Source organism: Dendrobates tinctorius, unplaced genomic scaffold, assembly GCF_039654945.1.
Source record: "Dendrobates tinctorius isolate UK_male_01 unplaced genomic scaffold, ASM3965494v1 ptg000024l, whole genome shotgun sequence".
In the NCBI taxonomy this organism is placed as follows: Eukaryota; Metazoa; Chordata; class Amphibia; order Anura; family Dendrobatidae; genus Dendrobates; species Dendrobates tinctorius.
In genome coordinates this window covers 22,783,227-22,800,449 of record NW_027361692.1, presented here as the reverse complement: position 1 = coordinate 22,800,449, position 17,223 = coordinate 22,783,227, and the positions used below count along the sequence as shown (strand labels likewise).

The window sequence follows — 17,223 nt, the reverse complement described above, 5'->3', positions numbered from 1 at the left end:
TCTGTTTCCCAGCTGCTGGGCTGGAGTCCGCAGACCGCACACCACAAAGGAATCTACATCCCCATACTTGGTGAGCTAAATATACCTCTCCCCTTTTCCCCTCTTTTTCTACTCAATCCAATTTTTATCGCATTGCACTCATCCATTTTTCTCGTAAAGGAGTATGAGCCCTTAGAGAGGACCTGTTATCAGGTCAAAGGTGAACAGTTTATGCTCTTATTGAAATCCTGATGCTTTCTGAGTGATATTTTTTGTTTCTTTTTTTGCTTTTTTTGTATTTGCTATATGGTTGCAGACTTATGGGCCTTTTTAATCAGTGTGAATGTTTAAATTCTTTAGCAAGGGGGCAAGGGTCAAGAGATTCTCTGCGGGACTATCTTTTATCTACTCTGCATTATTACACTGAGTATTTCCATTTTATGTTTTTTTTCTCCCCTTCTTTCAAGAGCGATAACTTTTTTTTATTTTTCTGTCCACATACACGTATGAGGTCGTTTTTTTTGAGGGACAACTTGTACTTTTGAATGACATTATTTAAAATGTGATACACTGGAAAGTAGAAGTAGGAAAAAAATTTCAAATGCGTTGAAACTGGAAAAAAATTATAATTCTGTGGGGAAGGTGACTTGACGGACAGACTTGACTGGAAGTAGGAGGGGACGATTTGTGCACTACAGACGGAGGTTGGCAATGAGAGAAAGGTAACAGCAGGGAAAGACCAAAAAGGGACTGCAGTACCGAAATTTGACCACAAGATGGCAGGGGGAGTGTAGTTCAGGACTTATCCTCAGCTTACGGCTATAGAAACTACTTAGTCATGGGGGGCGGGGAAATAGGAACCCAGGAGGGGAATTCCCAGTGAGAGAGGGGATAAATAGGACTGGTTGGGGTTCCAGAGAGGTTAGTCCCGGGAGGAGCTCAGCAGAGGAAGACTCAGGATAGAAGACGGAGAAAGGTGAAGAGCTCGACCAGGGGACTGACAGGAAAAGACAGTCAGGGTGGCCCTGACACGACATACCGCAGGACAGACGAGGCCCCGGGGGTACCGATTGGACGACGACCTCGGGCAAGTGAAGCGCTGGCGGTACATTGGACAGCCCCAGCGAAAGATCTATGAGGGACGTCATCACGATTAAAGGAAAGGTGAAAGGTACCTGGGCCTGGAAACGGAGAGCTGTAAAGAAACCGGTGTATGGCTAAGGTCGTCAGGAGGACGGCCAATAAACCTGGATCTGTTACAACTGAATTCTGCCTCCGTCTCTTTGCATCGTCCGATCGTGGTAAGCAGTGGACCACCCCCCAATCCCGGCCCCTACCACAATTCCACAATTGTTTTTTGGGTTTTTTTATTTACCATATATACTACACAGTAAAACTGGCCCAGCAATATGATTTTGGCCAATAAACCCGGATCTGTTGCAACTGAATTCTGCCTCCGTCTCGTCTTTGCATCGCCGGTCGTGGTAAGCAGTGGACCACCCCCCAATCCCGGCCCCTACCACAATTCCACAATTGTTTTTTGGTTTTTTTTATTTACCATATATACTATACAGTAAAACTGGCCCAGCAATATGATTTTCCAGGTTAGTATGAGTATGCAGATCCCAAACGTATAGTTTTTTTATTTAAATGGTGAAAAAAAATCAGAAATTTGTAAAAAAAAAAAAATAAAAAAACCTGCTTTGGTCTCCATTTTTAGAGGCCCATAATAATTTCATTTTTTGGAGTATGCAACTGTGTGAGGGCTTATTTGTTGCGCCCTAAGCTAACTTTTTTGCTAATACCATTTTGGGATTTTGGGGTAGATATGATGTTTTCATAGATCAGACTTTTGTGAATGCGATGATAACGAATATGTGTATTTTTTTTAAAAGGCATGTCCTCTATTGGGACAACCCCTTCTTGATCGGAATTTTTGCCCCTGTGAAAATAAAAGCACTTAGAGATGCTTTCCATCCGGTGCTATTCCAGCGGTGTCGGCATTTGCATTCCCGGGGTTCATGTGAGATTGTTATGACATGTGAGCCCTGCACCCAATCAGTACTGATGTCACTGTCCCAGCCTTCAGATGTATACGTAATTAACAGGAAGTGAATGGACAGCCACAGCTCTCACTTCCCCTTGATTATAGATCCAAAATAGATTTACTATTCACAAAATTATTTAGAATTAAAAAGGCTTTTAACAAGTCATCCAAAAATTATCCCTTGTTTAGAGAGCAGATACAGCCTAGCTGTTTTCAAGGTGAAGAAGCAATAGCTTGTCACCAAGCCTTTCCAGCATCAGTACAGTTTGGCACTATAAAACACAGTGGCTGCCAAGAGATGTGTGCCTGGTAAGGCTCTGCAGTGGCAGCATCAATGGCATAAGATGCTTGGGAAGGATCTAGAATAGAGAAATTAAGGAGATGTGGGGCACTAAAGGATCAGCAGTTAGGAATACCACATAAAAATCCTACAACAAACCACATAGTAGTTGTTAGCTATGTCATTGATAAACTGGAATATTAAAATAGGAATGCAAAGTTAAAAGTGTGTATCAATGAATAATTGTTTTCAAATTTAATTTTTTTTTCGGGGGGTAGACTTTTATTTTGAATTCACCTGCCTTAACAAAAATTGCTTAACCGTAGAAAACATAAAGTAACAGACATCATATTATTGTGTGGTGCCTACAACTCTTAAATGTAACTAGTAACAGAGCTGCAAAACCTTACCTTTTTATATAACTTTTTTTTATATTTTTAAACTTTTTTTATTATTTTAAGTATCCCTCTTCAACAAAATTGGGACATAAATTACATAATCCTTAAATGCTAAGTTGGAAAGTAGCTACAAGTAGGTTCACTACGCTCGCACTTATGTCAGAAATTTGAAGTGAGTTCACTGGCTGTGAACTCCCGTGACTTGTCTGATGGCACCGTGAGCTTTCTCACGCTCGCGATGCCCTCAGACAGGGAATAGCAGTTCACAGGGAGACACTGAGCACACGGTGCTCAGTGTCTACTGAATGACATTAAGCATGGTCGCATCATGCAACCATGCAGCCTGCCATCTAGATGCAGCAGAGCTGGACCCGTCATGGGACAAATGGATTAAAAGCATCTCTGCAGAATGGTGAGAAATACTGTTGTTTTTTTAACCTCTTTTGCAGATTACGAGGTCATCGGGGGAATGAGTGAGGTCGTAAGTATGGTTTAATTAAGAATATTAAAGGAGTCTGTCATTCTTCCAATTAAAGGACTTTTTTCTGGGTGCCTGTGTTTTCTTTTAACAGAAAACAGTATGTGAATTGCCAGCTTTTCTTGTATCTATCTATGTAATATAAACACATATCTATAGGTGTGTGTCACTGACATCTATATATCTATGTATTCTACACTGTGTTCCAAATTACTATGCAAAAAATATTTCCTCATATTTTCTCTAAATTACCTATATGAATTGCAGTCATTGTTATTTTCCAGTCATCTAATATTCTAGTATAATTGCAATGTTTTTGAACAAACTGCATATGAAAACAATATATTTTTAAAAATAAGAAACACTCAAAATGCATGTTCCAAATTATTATGCACAGCAGAGTTTTCAACCTTTTTATTTTTATTTTGAACAAAAAAATGGTCAATTGTGAAATTATAAGCATTATCAGCTTATTACAAAATGAAATCAAACAGTTTTCAAGTCAAAACTTTATTCTAGGTGATGTTGCATTTGCACATAGGACCCCTTGTTCGAAAGAAGCTTCTGAACTCTCTCGTCCATTGAATTTGTCAGTTTTTGGATGGTTTGTGCTTCAATTGTTTTGCATGTGGACAGAATACTCTCCCAGAGCTGTTGCTTAGATGTGAACTGCCTCCCGCCATCATAGACACTCCTTTTGATGATGCTCCAGAGGTTCTCAATGGGGTTGAGGTCAGGGGAAGATGATGGCCACACCATAAGTTTGTCCTCCCATAGCAGCCAGAGATGCAGAAGTGTTATTTGCAGCATGAGACGGTGCATTATCATGCATGAAAATGATCTTGCTGCGAAAGCACGGTTCTTCCTCTTGAACCATGGCAGGAAGTGCTGTTTTAGAAACTCCACATAGATTATGGAGTTCATCTTTACCCCTTCAGGGATCCTAAAGGGGCCGACAATCTCTCTCCCCATGATTCCAGCCCAAAACATTACTCCACCTCCTCCTTGTTGGCGCCTTTGCCGTGTTTTCATGGGGTGTCCATCAACCAGCCATCCTCCACTCCATCCATCTGGACCATCGAGCATTGCACGGCACTCATCGGTGAACAAAACAGTTTGGAAGTCAGTCTTCATGTATCGTTTGGCCCACTGGAGCCGTTTCTGCTTGTGTGCAGTGGATAGAGGTGGTCGACAGGATGGCTTACGCACAGCTGCAAACCTCTGAAGGACCCTGCATCTTGTTATTTGGGGGATGTTGGAGGCACCAGCAGCTTCAAAAACTTGTCTGCTGCCATGACAAGGCATTTTTGCAGCTGCTCTTTTAACCTGACGCAATTGCCTGTTAGAAAGAGTCCTCAATTTTTCCTTATCAGCACGCACACGTGCTGGGAATCAGCTACATACTTCTTGATTGTGCGATGATCACGATGAAGTGTCTTGGCAATGTTGATTGTAGTCATGCCTTGACCTAAATACTCCACAATTTGTTGCTTCTCAGCAGCCGACACATCCTTTTTCTTTCCCATTTTGGCAAAAAATGTAGGCTGCTTAATAATGTGGAACAGCCTTCTTAAGTAGTCTTGCCTTTATTTGGACACACCTGCCAAACTAATTTGCACAGGTATCTGCAATTGCTTTCAGTGATATAAACAGCCCTGATACACATCATCAATGAGTTTAAATGACAAACAAAAAAATTCTAACCTTATCACTCCTAAACTCTTTTTGCATAATAATTTGGAACACAGTTTATGTGTATATATCTATTCTCTCTATTCTATTCTAACCTGTGGAGTGTTATTTTACTGTATGCGGCACATGAATTCCAGCTTTTCAAATGACACCGGGGCATAAAAATCTGACAGCACTAGCATAGTCTGAGTGCTGTGCAATTTTTTTCTCGCACCAATAGGCTTACATTGGCGAGTCTTGTCCGAGATAGGCAGCATGCTGCGATTTTTTTCTCAGTCCGATTTCAGCTGAGAAACAAATCGCAGATGAGATTTAACCCATTGAATAACATTAGTCAGAGCGCTATCCAATTTTTTATCGGATTGCACTCGTCCTTTTTTTCCGCAAATGAGTATGAGCCCTAAGGCTGTGTGCACATGATGACTTTTTGGTGAGTGTTTGTCGTTGCGTATTTTGCTGACTTAAAAATTCAGCATCTTACAGTTCGAGCCAAGTTTATGGGATTTATATAAATCCCATGTCCATTGTGCTATTTTTTTACTTAGCATAAACTGATCTGTGGTGCTTGTTTCAAATTCACAACATGTCAATTTCTCTTGCGGTTATGTTGAGAGTTATGTGCAGATTTTCCCTATAGACTTACAATAAAGTAGACGCAGAAAATCCACAAGTAAAACCACAGTGGAAAGGCACCAGAAATGCATGTTATCCAACAATATCTATAAAGTATTGTCAAAGCCAAATAACAGGCTCAAAAACAAAGTAGCGTTATTTAAAACATGACATACCAAAAAGCGACACGTATGTAAAAAATGTAATAAAAACCCATGTAAAAAAAATATGAAATCAAAAACGTAATGAAAAAAGAAAGTACCATAATTTACTTAACCCCTTTCTGACGTTGGGCATAATAATATGCCCATGTTGGAATCCCTCCCTTTGATGTGGTCTCCGGCGGTGAGCCCACATCTTTCCCGAAACATGTCAGCTGTTTTGAACAGCTGACATGTGCCTCTAACAACCGCTGGTGGAATCGCGATCCACTCGCAGTTGTTATCCAGTTAAATGCCGCTGTCAATCTCTGACAGTGGCATTTAACTCACGCCCATAGGTGACCCCGTCACGTGATCGCGGGTCACTGATGGGTTGGCATGACAACCAGAGGTCTCCAGCTCATTGTTGGAACGTAGCCTAAAAAAAAAAAAATAATGCCACAAATATGTTTTTTGGTCACCACCCCTCTGTAAAAATGTGCTTTAAAAATCAAGTAAAACATTGATTATACCCCAAATTCGTATACAAAATACATCAGATCATTACACAAAAGAAACAAGCCCTCCCGCAGCTCAATCAATGGAAAAAAATATTTATGGATCTCAGAAAATTACACAAACTAAAATTATTTTTTTTACATATTCTGAGTTTTTGCACACAAAAATACACATTTATGCAAATTTGGAATCACCATTGTACTGACCTGGAAAATCATGCTGCTAGGTTATCTTTACCATACAATGGGCACTATAAAGGCAAAATCCCCAAAACAATGATTGAGTTGCATTTGTATTTCTGCATTTCATGCCCAAGTGAATTTTCTCCTATTTTTCAGTACATTGTATGGTAAATAAATGGTGTCCATCAAAACTGCAAAAAAATAACCTATCAAACTGCTGTGTCGATGGCAAAAAAAAAACAGTATAGCTATTGGAAGAAGGGACAGGAAAAATGTGAACGTAAAAATGAAAATTGGCTGTGGAGACAAGGGGTTAAACAAGTTTTCTATGACTGCAATACAGTAATGTGAAAACACAATAAGAAAGGGAATGATTCCAATTACAGAGAATTGCTGTGTATGAAATTTCCTAATATCCAAGCATAGAGCTTTTTTATTTATTTACTTTTGTTCTGTTCGTGTAACTAGGGATACAAGATTACTATTTCAATTACATTCTATACATTACATTCTATAAGCAATTTCATTTTTTCCCAATATCTTGAACTAAAACTTTAGCAGTTAGTTACCATAATGAGAATGAAGTCCGGTTAATTTAGATATTCAAAATGAGCATTGATTTTAGTGCCACATAAAGTGGAACCATTATGGGTAATGATAAACTATACCATCTTGTGTTGTGTCTTCAACACAGTAATTGGCTTTTTCAAAAGCAGTTCAGCATTTTCGATCTACTTTTATCTAATTACAGCGTAAAATGACCCAAATGCTCTACAAATAACATGAAAAAGTAATGCAAATGTGTCTTAAAGGCAATTTTTCTTAAATCATTAAGAGTAACTGTCATTTTATTTATATTTTTCCTAATGTAAGAAAATATGGAACTTTATTATACTTATTAAATAAGAATGATAAAAATAAGTAATTGGATATATTTTAATTCAGAAATCTGCTTCTTTTCCTGGACTGATCAATCATCAAAATTCTCAATTCCTGAGTAAAATTGGTATTCAGCATATACAGTTTTTACCATTACAGAGATATGAAATGACAGTTGGTGCTTATAAAATTCTATGGAGAGTGGAGGATGGAGTTAGAGGCAGACACAGATATTCTACTGCTAGTTCTCCTGAAACAATTAACAGTGCTTCTTCACAAATAATGAAAAAAATATACATTATCGCATGTAGTGTTACACCAAGTGCAATGCTCTATAACGTGACTTGATAAAGTGCTGTGTTATTTGTGGAAACCACATCTTAGTGACAATAAAAAAAAATCTGACAAGTTGTCGTAAAAAAAGAGTCAGTGTACATTATTTTATTTTAAATAATAGGATTGCAAATATTTGTTACACATAGGTGTGATAATATACATAATATACCTATATTGCATATATGTAAATTAGAGGGAGGATCAATTGAATACCTAAAGTACATCCTCACATGTCACAAAAGCATATCATGTAAATATGGTTCTGCACAAAATTAGCTATAGTTCCTACACAGGAACCCGCATAGAGAAAAATTTAGAAAGATAGAATAATTTATATTCTTTATTAAAGAAGCACTGCCATCAACATTTTTATCCTCTTACTATATTGCAGTCATCATATTATACAGCACTGTGTACTTACAATTGCTCATTTTGCCTTTCTACCCAGCTAAGTCTTCTTTTTTCCAGGTTTTAGGTCTATGACATCGATTGATGAAAAACTGACTAGCTAAATCTTTCTAAGATCTATGTAGTAACAGGAGGTCAATTTTCCCTGTATGAGTCATAAGTAACTGCAAAAGTCTCTGGCAGGGGGGAGGTCGAGAAGTTGGGTCAGGAGTTGAAGAGGGGAATGAGAAATGGAGGAACAAGAGACTTCCTGTTTCTACATAGAGTAGAGAAGCAAAGAATTAGCTGGGTAGAAAGGCAAAATGAGCAATTGTAAGTAAACAGTGCCATATAATATGATGATTGCAATATATTAAGAGGATATAAACTTTGATGAGAGTGCTTCTTTAAGAAAAAAAAAGGCACATATTAAAAAGTGAGTATCTTGATAAACTGGTGACTCACGTAGAAAGGAACAGACAGCACAACAGGTCGCAAAGTGATGACATGCAAATACAATCCTACAATAACAAATATAAAGCAAAAACTGAAGTCATTCACCTGGATTGTCATACAGACTTGAAGTTAAACAGTAAAGTAATCTGTAAGCAACAAGTCATTCAAAAGAGCGATGGACAGATTAATGGCTCATTCTCACGACCATATTTTCGGTCTGAGTACAGTCTTTAGAAAAAACGGAGAGCGCTCAGTTCAATGTTATACAATGGGGCGGGGCAGAAGAGTGATTTCTATTTCTTTCACTGATCGAATCTGTGTGTAAAAAAATTTCCATCATGCAGTAGTTTCTTCCATAAATTGGGTGAGACTCACCCATCCAAGTTTATGGGGTGTGTTACAAAAATCAGATGTTACAGTATAACATCTAGATTTTTACAGATGCATTGCAATTCTGTAACAGGAAACTGTAAATGGTCTTGTAAACGATTAATAGTGGCTGATGTGAAAAAACAGATTTCATAAGGGCTGCACATAGAGGACAAGTGAGAAGAAAATCGTCCTACTTTTCGGGATGAAACGGAGCAATCTTTGCACGCTGATGTGAACTATCCTTCAGTAAAGAGGGGTTAGGTTAGGTGTACCATCAGTATTAAGCTGTCCAACATTAACGCAGGTATTAACGCAGGATACAATGAGAGGGTTTTCTCTCCATTTACATTATATCTCTGTAATCTCCGGTAAGATAACGCCTGGATCCTTGACACCCAAACACCAACACCTTCTATTTCCAGAAATGCTCTAAACTGTGAGTAGCAATAAAGAATCCACCGGGAACGTACCTGTTTAATGAAGCATTTGTAAGCCAAACCTCTAAAATGATTTTACATTAAAGAAATAGAAGCGCAAATCTCAGCAATCAGTCTTTCGCCTAATATTTTCTGTCAGCAGCTCGGCGTAAATCTGCTCGACTGTATCAAGCAGCTTCACATGCCTGTATCTTGCTCTGTTCTCTGACGGAGGTTTATCCTTTAGATTTATGACATAGTTCAATAAAAAAAACATTCACTGGAAAAGTCAACTGAGATTTATTATTAAAAACATAAATCCTCGTGATTTGTGCTTCTCACCTCACCTCCACCTTCTCATTTACACAATTCATCAAGTTCCCTGAATATGATATTCTGAAAGTAACTGTTCTGCAGTCACATAGTCTCTAACAGACAGATCACAGTATTGGGGAGTATTTCATTAACCCTTTCACAACAGGGCCCATTTTTATTCTTTTAGCTTCCGTTTTTTCCTCCTCTTCTCAGAGTCATAACTCTTTTATATTTTTCTACAAGCATTGGCATACGAGGGCTTGTTTGTTGTACTTTTGAATGACCATTCATTTTACCACAAATGGGAAAAAAATCCAACTGCAGTGAAATTGTGAAAAAAAAACATATTTCTGACATTGTTTTTTGGGAATTGATTTTACAGTGTACACTACCATTTGGAGTTACTCAGACAATTTTGTGTTTTCCATGAAAACTCATACATTTATTAATCAAATGAGTTGCCAAATGAATTTAAAATCTAGTCCTGACATTGACAAGGCTCGAAAAAAAGATTTTATTTTTTAAATAAAAATTTTCTCCTTCAAACTTTGCTTTCGTCAAAGAATGCTCCCTTTGCAGCAATTACAGAACTGCAGACCTTTGGCATTCTAGCAGTTAATTTGCTGAGGTAATCTGGAGAAATTTCACCCCATGCTTCCAGAAACTCCTCCCACAAGTTGGTTTTGCTTGATGGGCACTTTTTGCGTACCATACGGTGAAGCTGCTCCCACAACAGCTCAATGGGGTTGAGATCTGTGACTGCGCTGGCCACTCCATTATAGATAGAATACCGACTACCGGCTTCTTCCCTAAATAGTTCTTGCATAATTTGGAGGTGTGCTTTGGGTCATTGTCCTGTTGTAGGATGAAATTGGCTCCAATCAAGCGCTGTCCACAGGGTATGACATGGCACTGCAAAATGGAGTGATAGCCTCCCTTATTCAAAATCCCTTTAACCTTGTTCAAATCTCCTACTTTACCAGCACCAAAGCAACCCTAGACAATCACATTACCTCCACCATGCTTGACAGATGGAGTCAGGCACTCTTACAGCATTTTTTCAGTTGTTCTGCGTCTCACAAATGTTCTTCTGTGGTATCCAAACACATCAAACTTAGATTCGTCTGTCTATAACACTTTTTTCCAATCTTCCTATGTCCAATGTCTGTGTTCTTTTGCCCATATTAATCTTTTACTTTAATTAGCCAGTCTCAGATATGGCTTTTTCTTTGCCACTCTGCCCTGAAGGGCAGCGTCCCGGAGTCGCTTCATCACTGCAGACGTTGACACTGGCGTTTTGCGTGTACTATTTAATGAAGTTGCCAGTTGAGGACCTGTGAGGCGTCGATTTCTCAAACTACAGACTCTAATGTACTTGTCTTGTTGCTCAGTTGTGCAGCGGGGCCTCCCACTTCTCTTTCTACTCTGGTTAGAGCCTGTTTGTGCTCTCCTATGAAGGGAGTAGTGCACACCGTTTTTGGAAATCTTCAGTTTCTTGGCAATTTCTTGCATGGAATAGCCTGCATTTCTAAGAACAAGAATAGACTGTCGAGTTTCACATGAAATTTCGTTTTTTCTGGCCATTTTGAGAGTTTAATGGAACCAACAAATGTAATGCTCCAGATTCTCAACTAGCTCAAAGGAAGGTCAGGTTTATAGCTTTTCTAATTAGCCAAACTGTTTTCAGCTTTGCTAACATATTTGCACAAAGGTTTTCAAGGGTATTCTAACCATCCATTAGCCTTCTTACACAGTTAGCAAACACAAAGTACAATAGAAGAACGGTGAAACATTAGTTGAGGCGGCAGGCGGGGATCTAATTTCATTACATGTAAGTTACCGCACTCCAGCTTTATACACTTTGATTTTTGTGCTAAATCTAGCCTTGTGAAACATTTGATACTGCTGATTAGCGGTCCAATTCTAATTGGAACGGCTGTGTTGGTACATTCAATATGTATGGATAAGAGCATTTTTGAGGGTGTTCTTAATCAGCACTTTTTTGTGCACTGACACCTTATTTTTTCAGTCATATATTAAAATTCCATTTCTATTTAATATTCCATTTTAAGTTTATGCTTAGAACATACAACACTGCCCTTCACCTCTTCAAACAAACCTATTTCAACACCCTCATCACCTCACTGTCCAATAACCTGAAACGTCTCTTTGACACTTTTCATTCTCTACTCAATCCAAGAGTACAGGCCCCAACCACGGAGCTCCGAGCTGACGATCTGGCCAATTACTTCAAAGAAAAAATTGACCAGATCCGACAAGAAATTATCTCCCAATCACCTCATACCATGCACTGTCCTCCCTCCCCCACTGCATCTAACTCACTCTCTGATTTTGAACCAGTCACAGAAGAAGAAGTAAGCAGGCTCCTTGCATCTTCTCGCCCAACTACTTGCACCAGTGACCCATTTCCGTCACAGCTCCTCCAGTCCCTTTCCCCTGCTGTCACCCCTCACCTAACTAAAATATTTAACCTCTCTCTCTCTTCTAGTATTTTTCCCTCCTCATTTAAGCATGCCATCATACATCCACTACTTAAAAAACCATCCCTCGACCAAAACTGTGCCGCTAACTATAGACCTGTCTCTAATCTTCCCTTCATCTCTAAACTCCTGGAACGCCTGGTCCACTCCCGTCTTATCCGCTATCTCTCAGAAAACTCTCTTCTCGACCCTCTCCAATCCGGTTTCCGCTCTTTACACTCCACTGAAACTGCCCTCACTAAAGTCTCTAATGATCTGCTAACAGCTAAATCAAATGGTCACTACTCCATGCTAATTCTCTTGGATCCCTCTGCAGCATTCGACACTGTGGATCATCAGCTCCTCCTCACTATGCTCCGTTCCATTGGCCTCAAGGATACCGTTCTCTCCTGGTTCTCCTCCTATCTCTCCGACCGCTCCTTTACTGTATCTTTTGCCAGTTCCTCCTCCTCTCATCTTCCCCTTACTGTTGGGGTCCCCCAAGGATCGGTTCTAGGCCCCCTCCTCTTCTCCTTGTACACTGCCCCTATTGGTCAAACAATCAGTAGATTTGGTTTCCAGTACCATCTCTATGCTGATGACACCCAATTATACGCTTCTTCTCCTGACATCACGCCAGCCTTTCTAGAAAACACCGGCGATTGTCTAAACGCTGTGTCTAATATCATGTCCTCACTATATCTGAAACTGAACCTGTCAAAAGACTGAACTCCTGGTGTTTCCTCCCTCTACTAATGTACCTATACCCGACATTGCCATTTCTGTGTGTGGTTCCACTATTACTCCCCAGCAACAGGCCCGCTGTCTTGGGGTCATACTTGATTCCGAGCTTTCCTTTGCCCCCCACATTCGATCACTGGCTCGCTCTTGTCATCTGCACCTCAAAAACATTTCTAGAATTCGACCTTTTCTTACCTTTGACTCTGCAAAAACTCTTACTGTTTCTCTTATTCATTCTCGTCTCGACTATTGTAACTCTCTTCTAATCGGTCTCCCTCTTACCAAACTCTCCCCTCTCCAATCTGTCTTGAATGCTGCAGCCAGGATCATATTCCTCACCAATCGTTACACCGATGCCTCTACCTTGTGCCAGTCATTACACTGGCTACCCACCCACTCCAGAATTCAGTATAAACTTATTACCCTCACTCACAAAGCTCTCCATGGCTTAGCACCACCCTACATCTACTCCCTTGTTTCAGTATACCACCCTACCCGCGCCCTCCATTCTGCTGATGACCTGAGGTTAGCATCCTCAATAGTCAGAACCTCCCACTCCCGTCTCCAAGACTTTACACGTGTCGCGCCAATTCTTTGGAATGCACTTCCCAGGTCAATACGATTAGTCCTCAATCCCCACAATTTTAAGCGTGTCCTGAAAACGCATTTATTCAGACTGGCCTACCGCCTCAACACATTAACCTAATCTATCCCTGTATGGCAGAGCCAAAAGTTTTACCATAACCAGGTTCCCCGCATCATTCTCCCACATGTTTTATGCATCCATTAGCCCTCTGTGTCCGTACTGTCACACACCTAACATTATGGCTGGTCCATACAATCAGGGCAACTGTTACCACCCACCTTTCGTGTCTACCTCTTTCCTCATAGACTGTAATTTTGCGAGCAGGGCCCTCTTTCCTCTTGGTATTTGTTATAATCTACTGTATGTGATTATTGTTATGCTGTAATGTCTATTGTCTGTACAAATCCCCTCTGAAATGTAAAGTGCTGCGGAATATGTCGGCGCTATAAAAATAAAATTTATTATTATTATTATTATTATTATTATTATTATTATTATTATTAAAAGGGTTCTTCTTTCTTGCCATATATATAGTCTTTGCATGCACTGTCACTTTACTATGTAGTCAATATTATACTATTAGACTATTGGCACCTTTAATTATATAACAATTGCACTTTAATTATAATACCTTTTTGCCCATATTGATCTTTTTGATATTTTTGTATATTGAATATAACTATTGGAATGAAATTTTCCTCTTTACCTGCTTGGTAAGCAGTATTCTTGTTTTATATTTTTAAAATTTTGCTGATTTAATAAAATTATTTATATATTAAAAAACTCTTGACCTTAGTTTTTCTGCCTAATCATGGCATTGATGTAAGCTTTGTGTGTTTTCATATGACTTTTAGAGTTTGGATAATTTCTTTTTGTGCCATTTAGTGTAAATTTCGGTGTGCCTTTTTTATTTATTGCACTTTTTTTTTAGAAATTTCACATCACTTAGAATTTTTTTCCTGTTTTCCAGTACATGATATGGTAAAAGCAATGGTGTAGTTCAAAAGTAAAACTCATCCCACAAAAAACAAGCCCTCACATGGCCATATTGATGGAAAATAAAAAAGTTATGACTTTGGGAAGAAGGAGAGTGAAAAACAAAAATGGTAATACCTTTGTTCGTTACAGGTTTACTGCGGAATTTTTGACATTACAAAGGTGTTAAAAAGTAAATTAAATGGTAATATGGTAAAAAAAAAAAAAAAACAATTCCATTCAAATCAAAACCAAATTAAATCCAAGAGTCTAATCTAGCCTTATTAACCTCAGCCTTTTTCTAAAGAAATATAAACTCATAAATATTCATTTGAGATATCAAATTATAATCATAAATCATCATGCGTCAAGTTCTGTATCTTTTTTGTCAATCACTCAGTAATAAGAATAGCCGATCCTGAAGTGAACTGTAGTCATTATTTACGGAGTAGTTAGTTAGCTACATCATAGCCTCATATCCACATTTGCTGCACATATCTATTGTACTTTATCAGCAGTCTTTGTCAGGAAGCAAAGCATGGAACGCCTCCCTGTAAGGACTCCGCGGGCTACCACGCAAGGTCCATCTGCCAATATACCGGAGCCTAATCACACGATTGCTACTGAGTCAATAGCAGAAAGTGAAGCATAAATCTACAATAACTGCATTAATGCAATCAAGGATTGTATATAATATAATAATCATTACCTTTGGATATTGTTTAACTGGTATCAGTACTCTTTCTGATAGCTTTATGTTTTTGTTGCTGATAATGTCTAGGTATTTTTTTTCTTCATCTTCTTTCTTTGCCTCAGATTCTTGAAACTTTTCTATTTCTGCAAAAAAAAAAAAATACAACTTAGTAGGTAAATATAAAAACGTCATCACCACTTATTCCATGTTGAAGACATGACTGAAGAACGACTGACAGCTTTGGTACTGGTTAGCATAGCATACATTTTAGCTGCGTAGCACATGTGGACATTTATTATGCAACTGCTTCAGAAGGCTATTGAAGAAAAGTCACAACAGTTTTACAGAATTTTGTTTAAAATTTTAATTAAACTTAGTGGGGTTTGTCTGAGAATCACGGCCTCTGGTACCCCAACAAATTTACCATAATTTAGGACAGAAAATGGGGAAAACTATAGTACAAACTTACGTCAGCCCAAAAAGGCAAATATTCCTTTGCCTTTCAATAAATTTTGTATTTCTGTACCCCAGTCTCACTCTCATCAAAGTGAACCTGTGGAGGCTTTATGTGGTGCTCCGCTTACATATGCATGTTGATGGGCTTATGACAGGTTACTGATCCTTCAGTGATCTGCCCCCTATTTTACATACCTCATATACTATTGTGTGGTTACAAAAAAATAATATTAATCAAAATGGTGCATTGTAGCATGATATAATGACTAATATGCATATATACATTTATGATTTAGTCATATAGTATTGTGGGGAGGAAAAAAAAATTCATCAAAATGGCGACGTCGCTTGCTAAGTAGCTTCTATCGCGTTCTGATACATAACACTGTGCAAGCGCCAGCGCCATTTTGTTGGGAGAAAAAAATGGCTCCATCAAGATGTCACTGGCAGTGCCTGCGCAGTAGCATCTATCATAAATGCATATATGCGCATTAGCCATTGCATCATGCTCAAACACCACCACAGACACCATTTTGATGAATGTTAATTTAATTTTTTGTTCACACAATATTCTATGAAGTATGTAAAATAAGAGAACAGGTCAATGAGATTGGTGACCTGTCATAAGCTCAAAAACATGCATATGTAATCAGAGCACTACATGAAGACCCTCCACAGGCCCACTGTCATGATCCCTGTGCAGGTTTTGACCTGCACGTCAGGGGTTAATGTCTTGAACTCAGTGCAGGCTTGACCTGCACGCCGGGGGTTAATTATTGTAGCCTCTCTTTGGCTCAAGGAGAGCTTCTTATAGCCCTGGGAGACTCCAATCCCCGTCAGTTATACTTTTGCCTTTGACCGAGTGTGGTGACCCCTGTGTGCCTGTGCCTTCTGATTGTCTTCTAGCTTGCTTATATGGTTCTGACCCAGTTCTGTCCCCTTTTGTGAGTTTGTCTCTTGATACTGTACTGTTTATCTGCTTCTCTGGTTTCTGACTCATTGCCTATGTCCTGAGTAGTCTCTGATTGCCCCTCTTGTACTGTGCTGCTATCTCCATGTATGACTCATTGCTTACATTCTGACTACTCTCTGCTTGTCCCTCTGGTACCGCGCTGCCCTCTATGTGTATGACCCCCATTTGTCTGATTTGAGGATCCCTGTAGTAGAATCCTGCACTTTTCTCCAGCAGCAGGACGCTAAGCCCCGCCCCCTGCAGTCACATGATCGTAGGTCCTTCATTGCTTTCTACCTTCAGCGACACAGGTCCTGAGAGCCTGGAGCACGCATCGTCACCACTGCTACCCCGCTCCACAGGTATCTTTGGGCACAGGTTTGTACTCAGGACATGCGCACTGGCTCGGGGAGCAAGTGCAGTGCGGTGTTCCTGACACACACCCCGGAGCACAAGAATTTCAGTAATGGAAAACTGAAAATAAAGATTAAACAACAAACAAAAGATGCATTTAATTAACTAAGGTATAATTTAAATTAGCATAGCGGCGCCAACCTGACACTGTAGTTTACTGAGCAAAATCCTACTGACAGGTTCCCTTTAAGACCAACAAAAAAACTTTGGTCTTAAATTAAATGTGTTCCAGGACATTTAATTGCAAGGACATATGCTTGTAAGCAGGCACAAAAGTCAGAAGCAAGAACATGTGCTGTCGCATCTGAGAGACAGAAAAACAAACCTTTAGGCCCCAGGGACTTGAGATCATTTCTTCTTTTGAGAAAGTTTGTGTTTTGAGATTTGTTTTCCACTGAATTGCACATTTTGAAATGTATTAAATATTTTAGAAAGTT

The 17,223-nt window shown here is 39.2% G+C and overlaps 1 protein-coding gene across 5 annotated transcripts in view; it reads right to left on the bottom strand.

The window, feature by feature from the left end:
• The window catches only part of KHDRBS2 (KH RNA binding domain containing, signal transduction associated 2), a 628,563-nt gene that overhangs the window by 481,710 nt on the left and 129,630 nt on the right, over window positions 1-17,223 (bottom strand). For all 5 annotated transcript variants that reach the window (XR_012231038.1, XR_012231037.1, XR_012231039.1 and 2 more), the window contains one exon: window positions 14,980-15,107. Coding sequence is in view for 1 of the 5 variants with exons in the window: in XM_073569405.1 (XP_073425506.1) it covers window positions 14,980-15,107 (128 nt within the window). In the remaining 4 variants the exon portion in view is untranslated. The remainder of the gene's footprint in view (window positions 1-14,979; window positions 15,108-17,223) is intronic.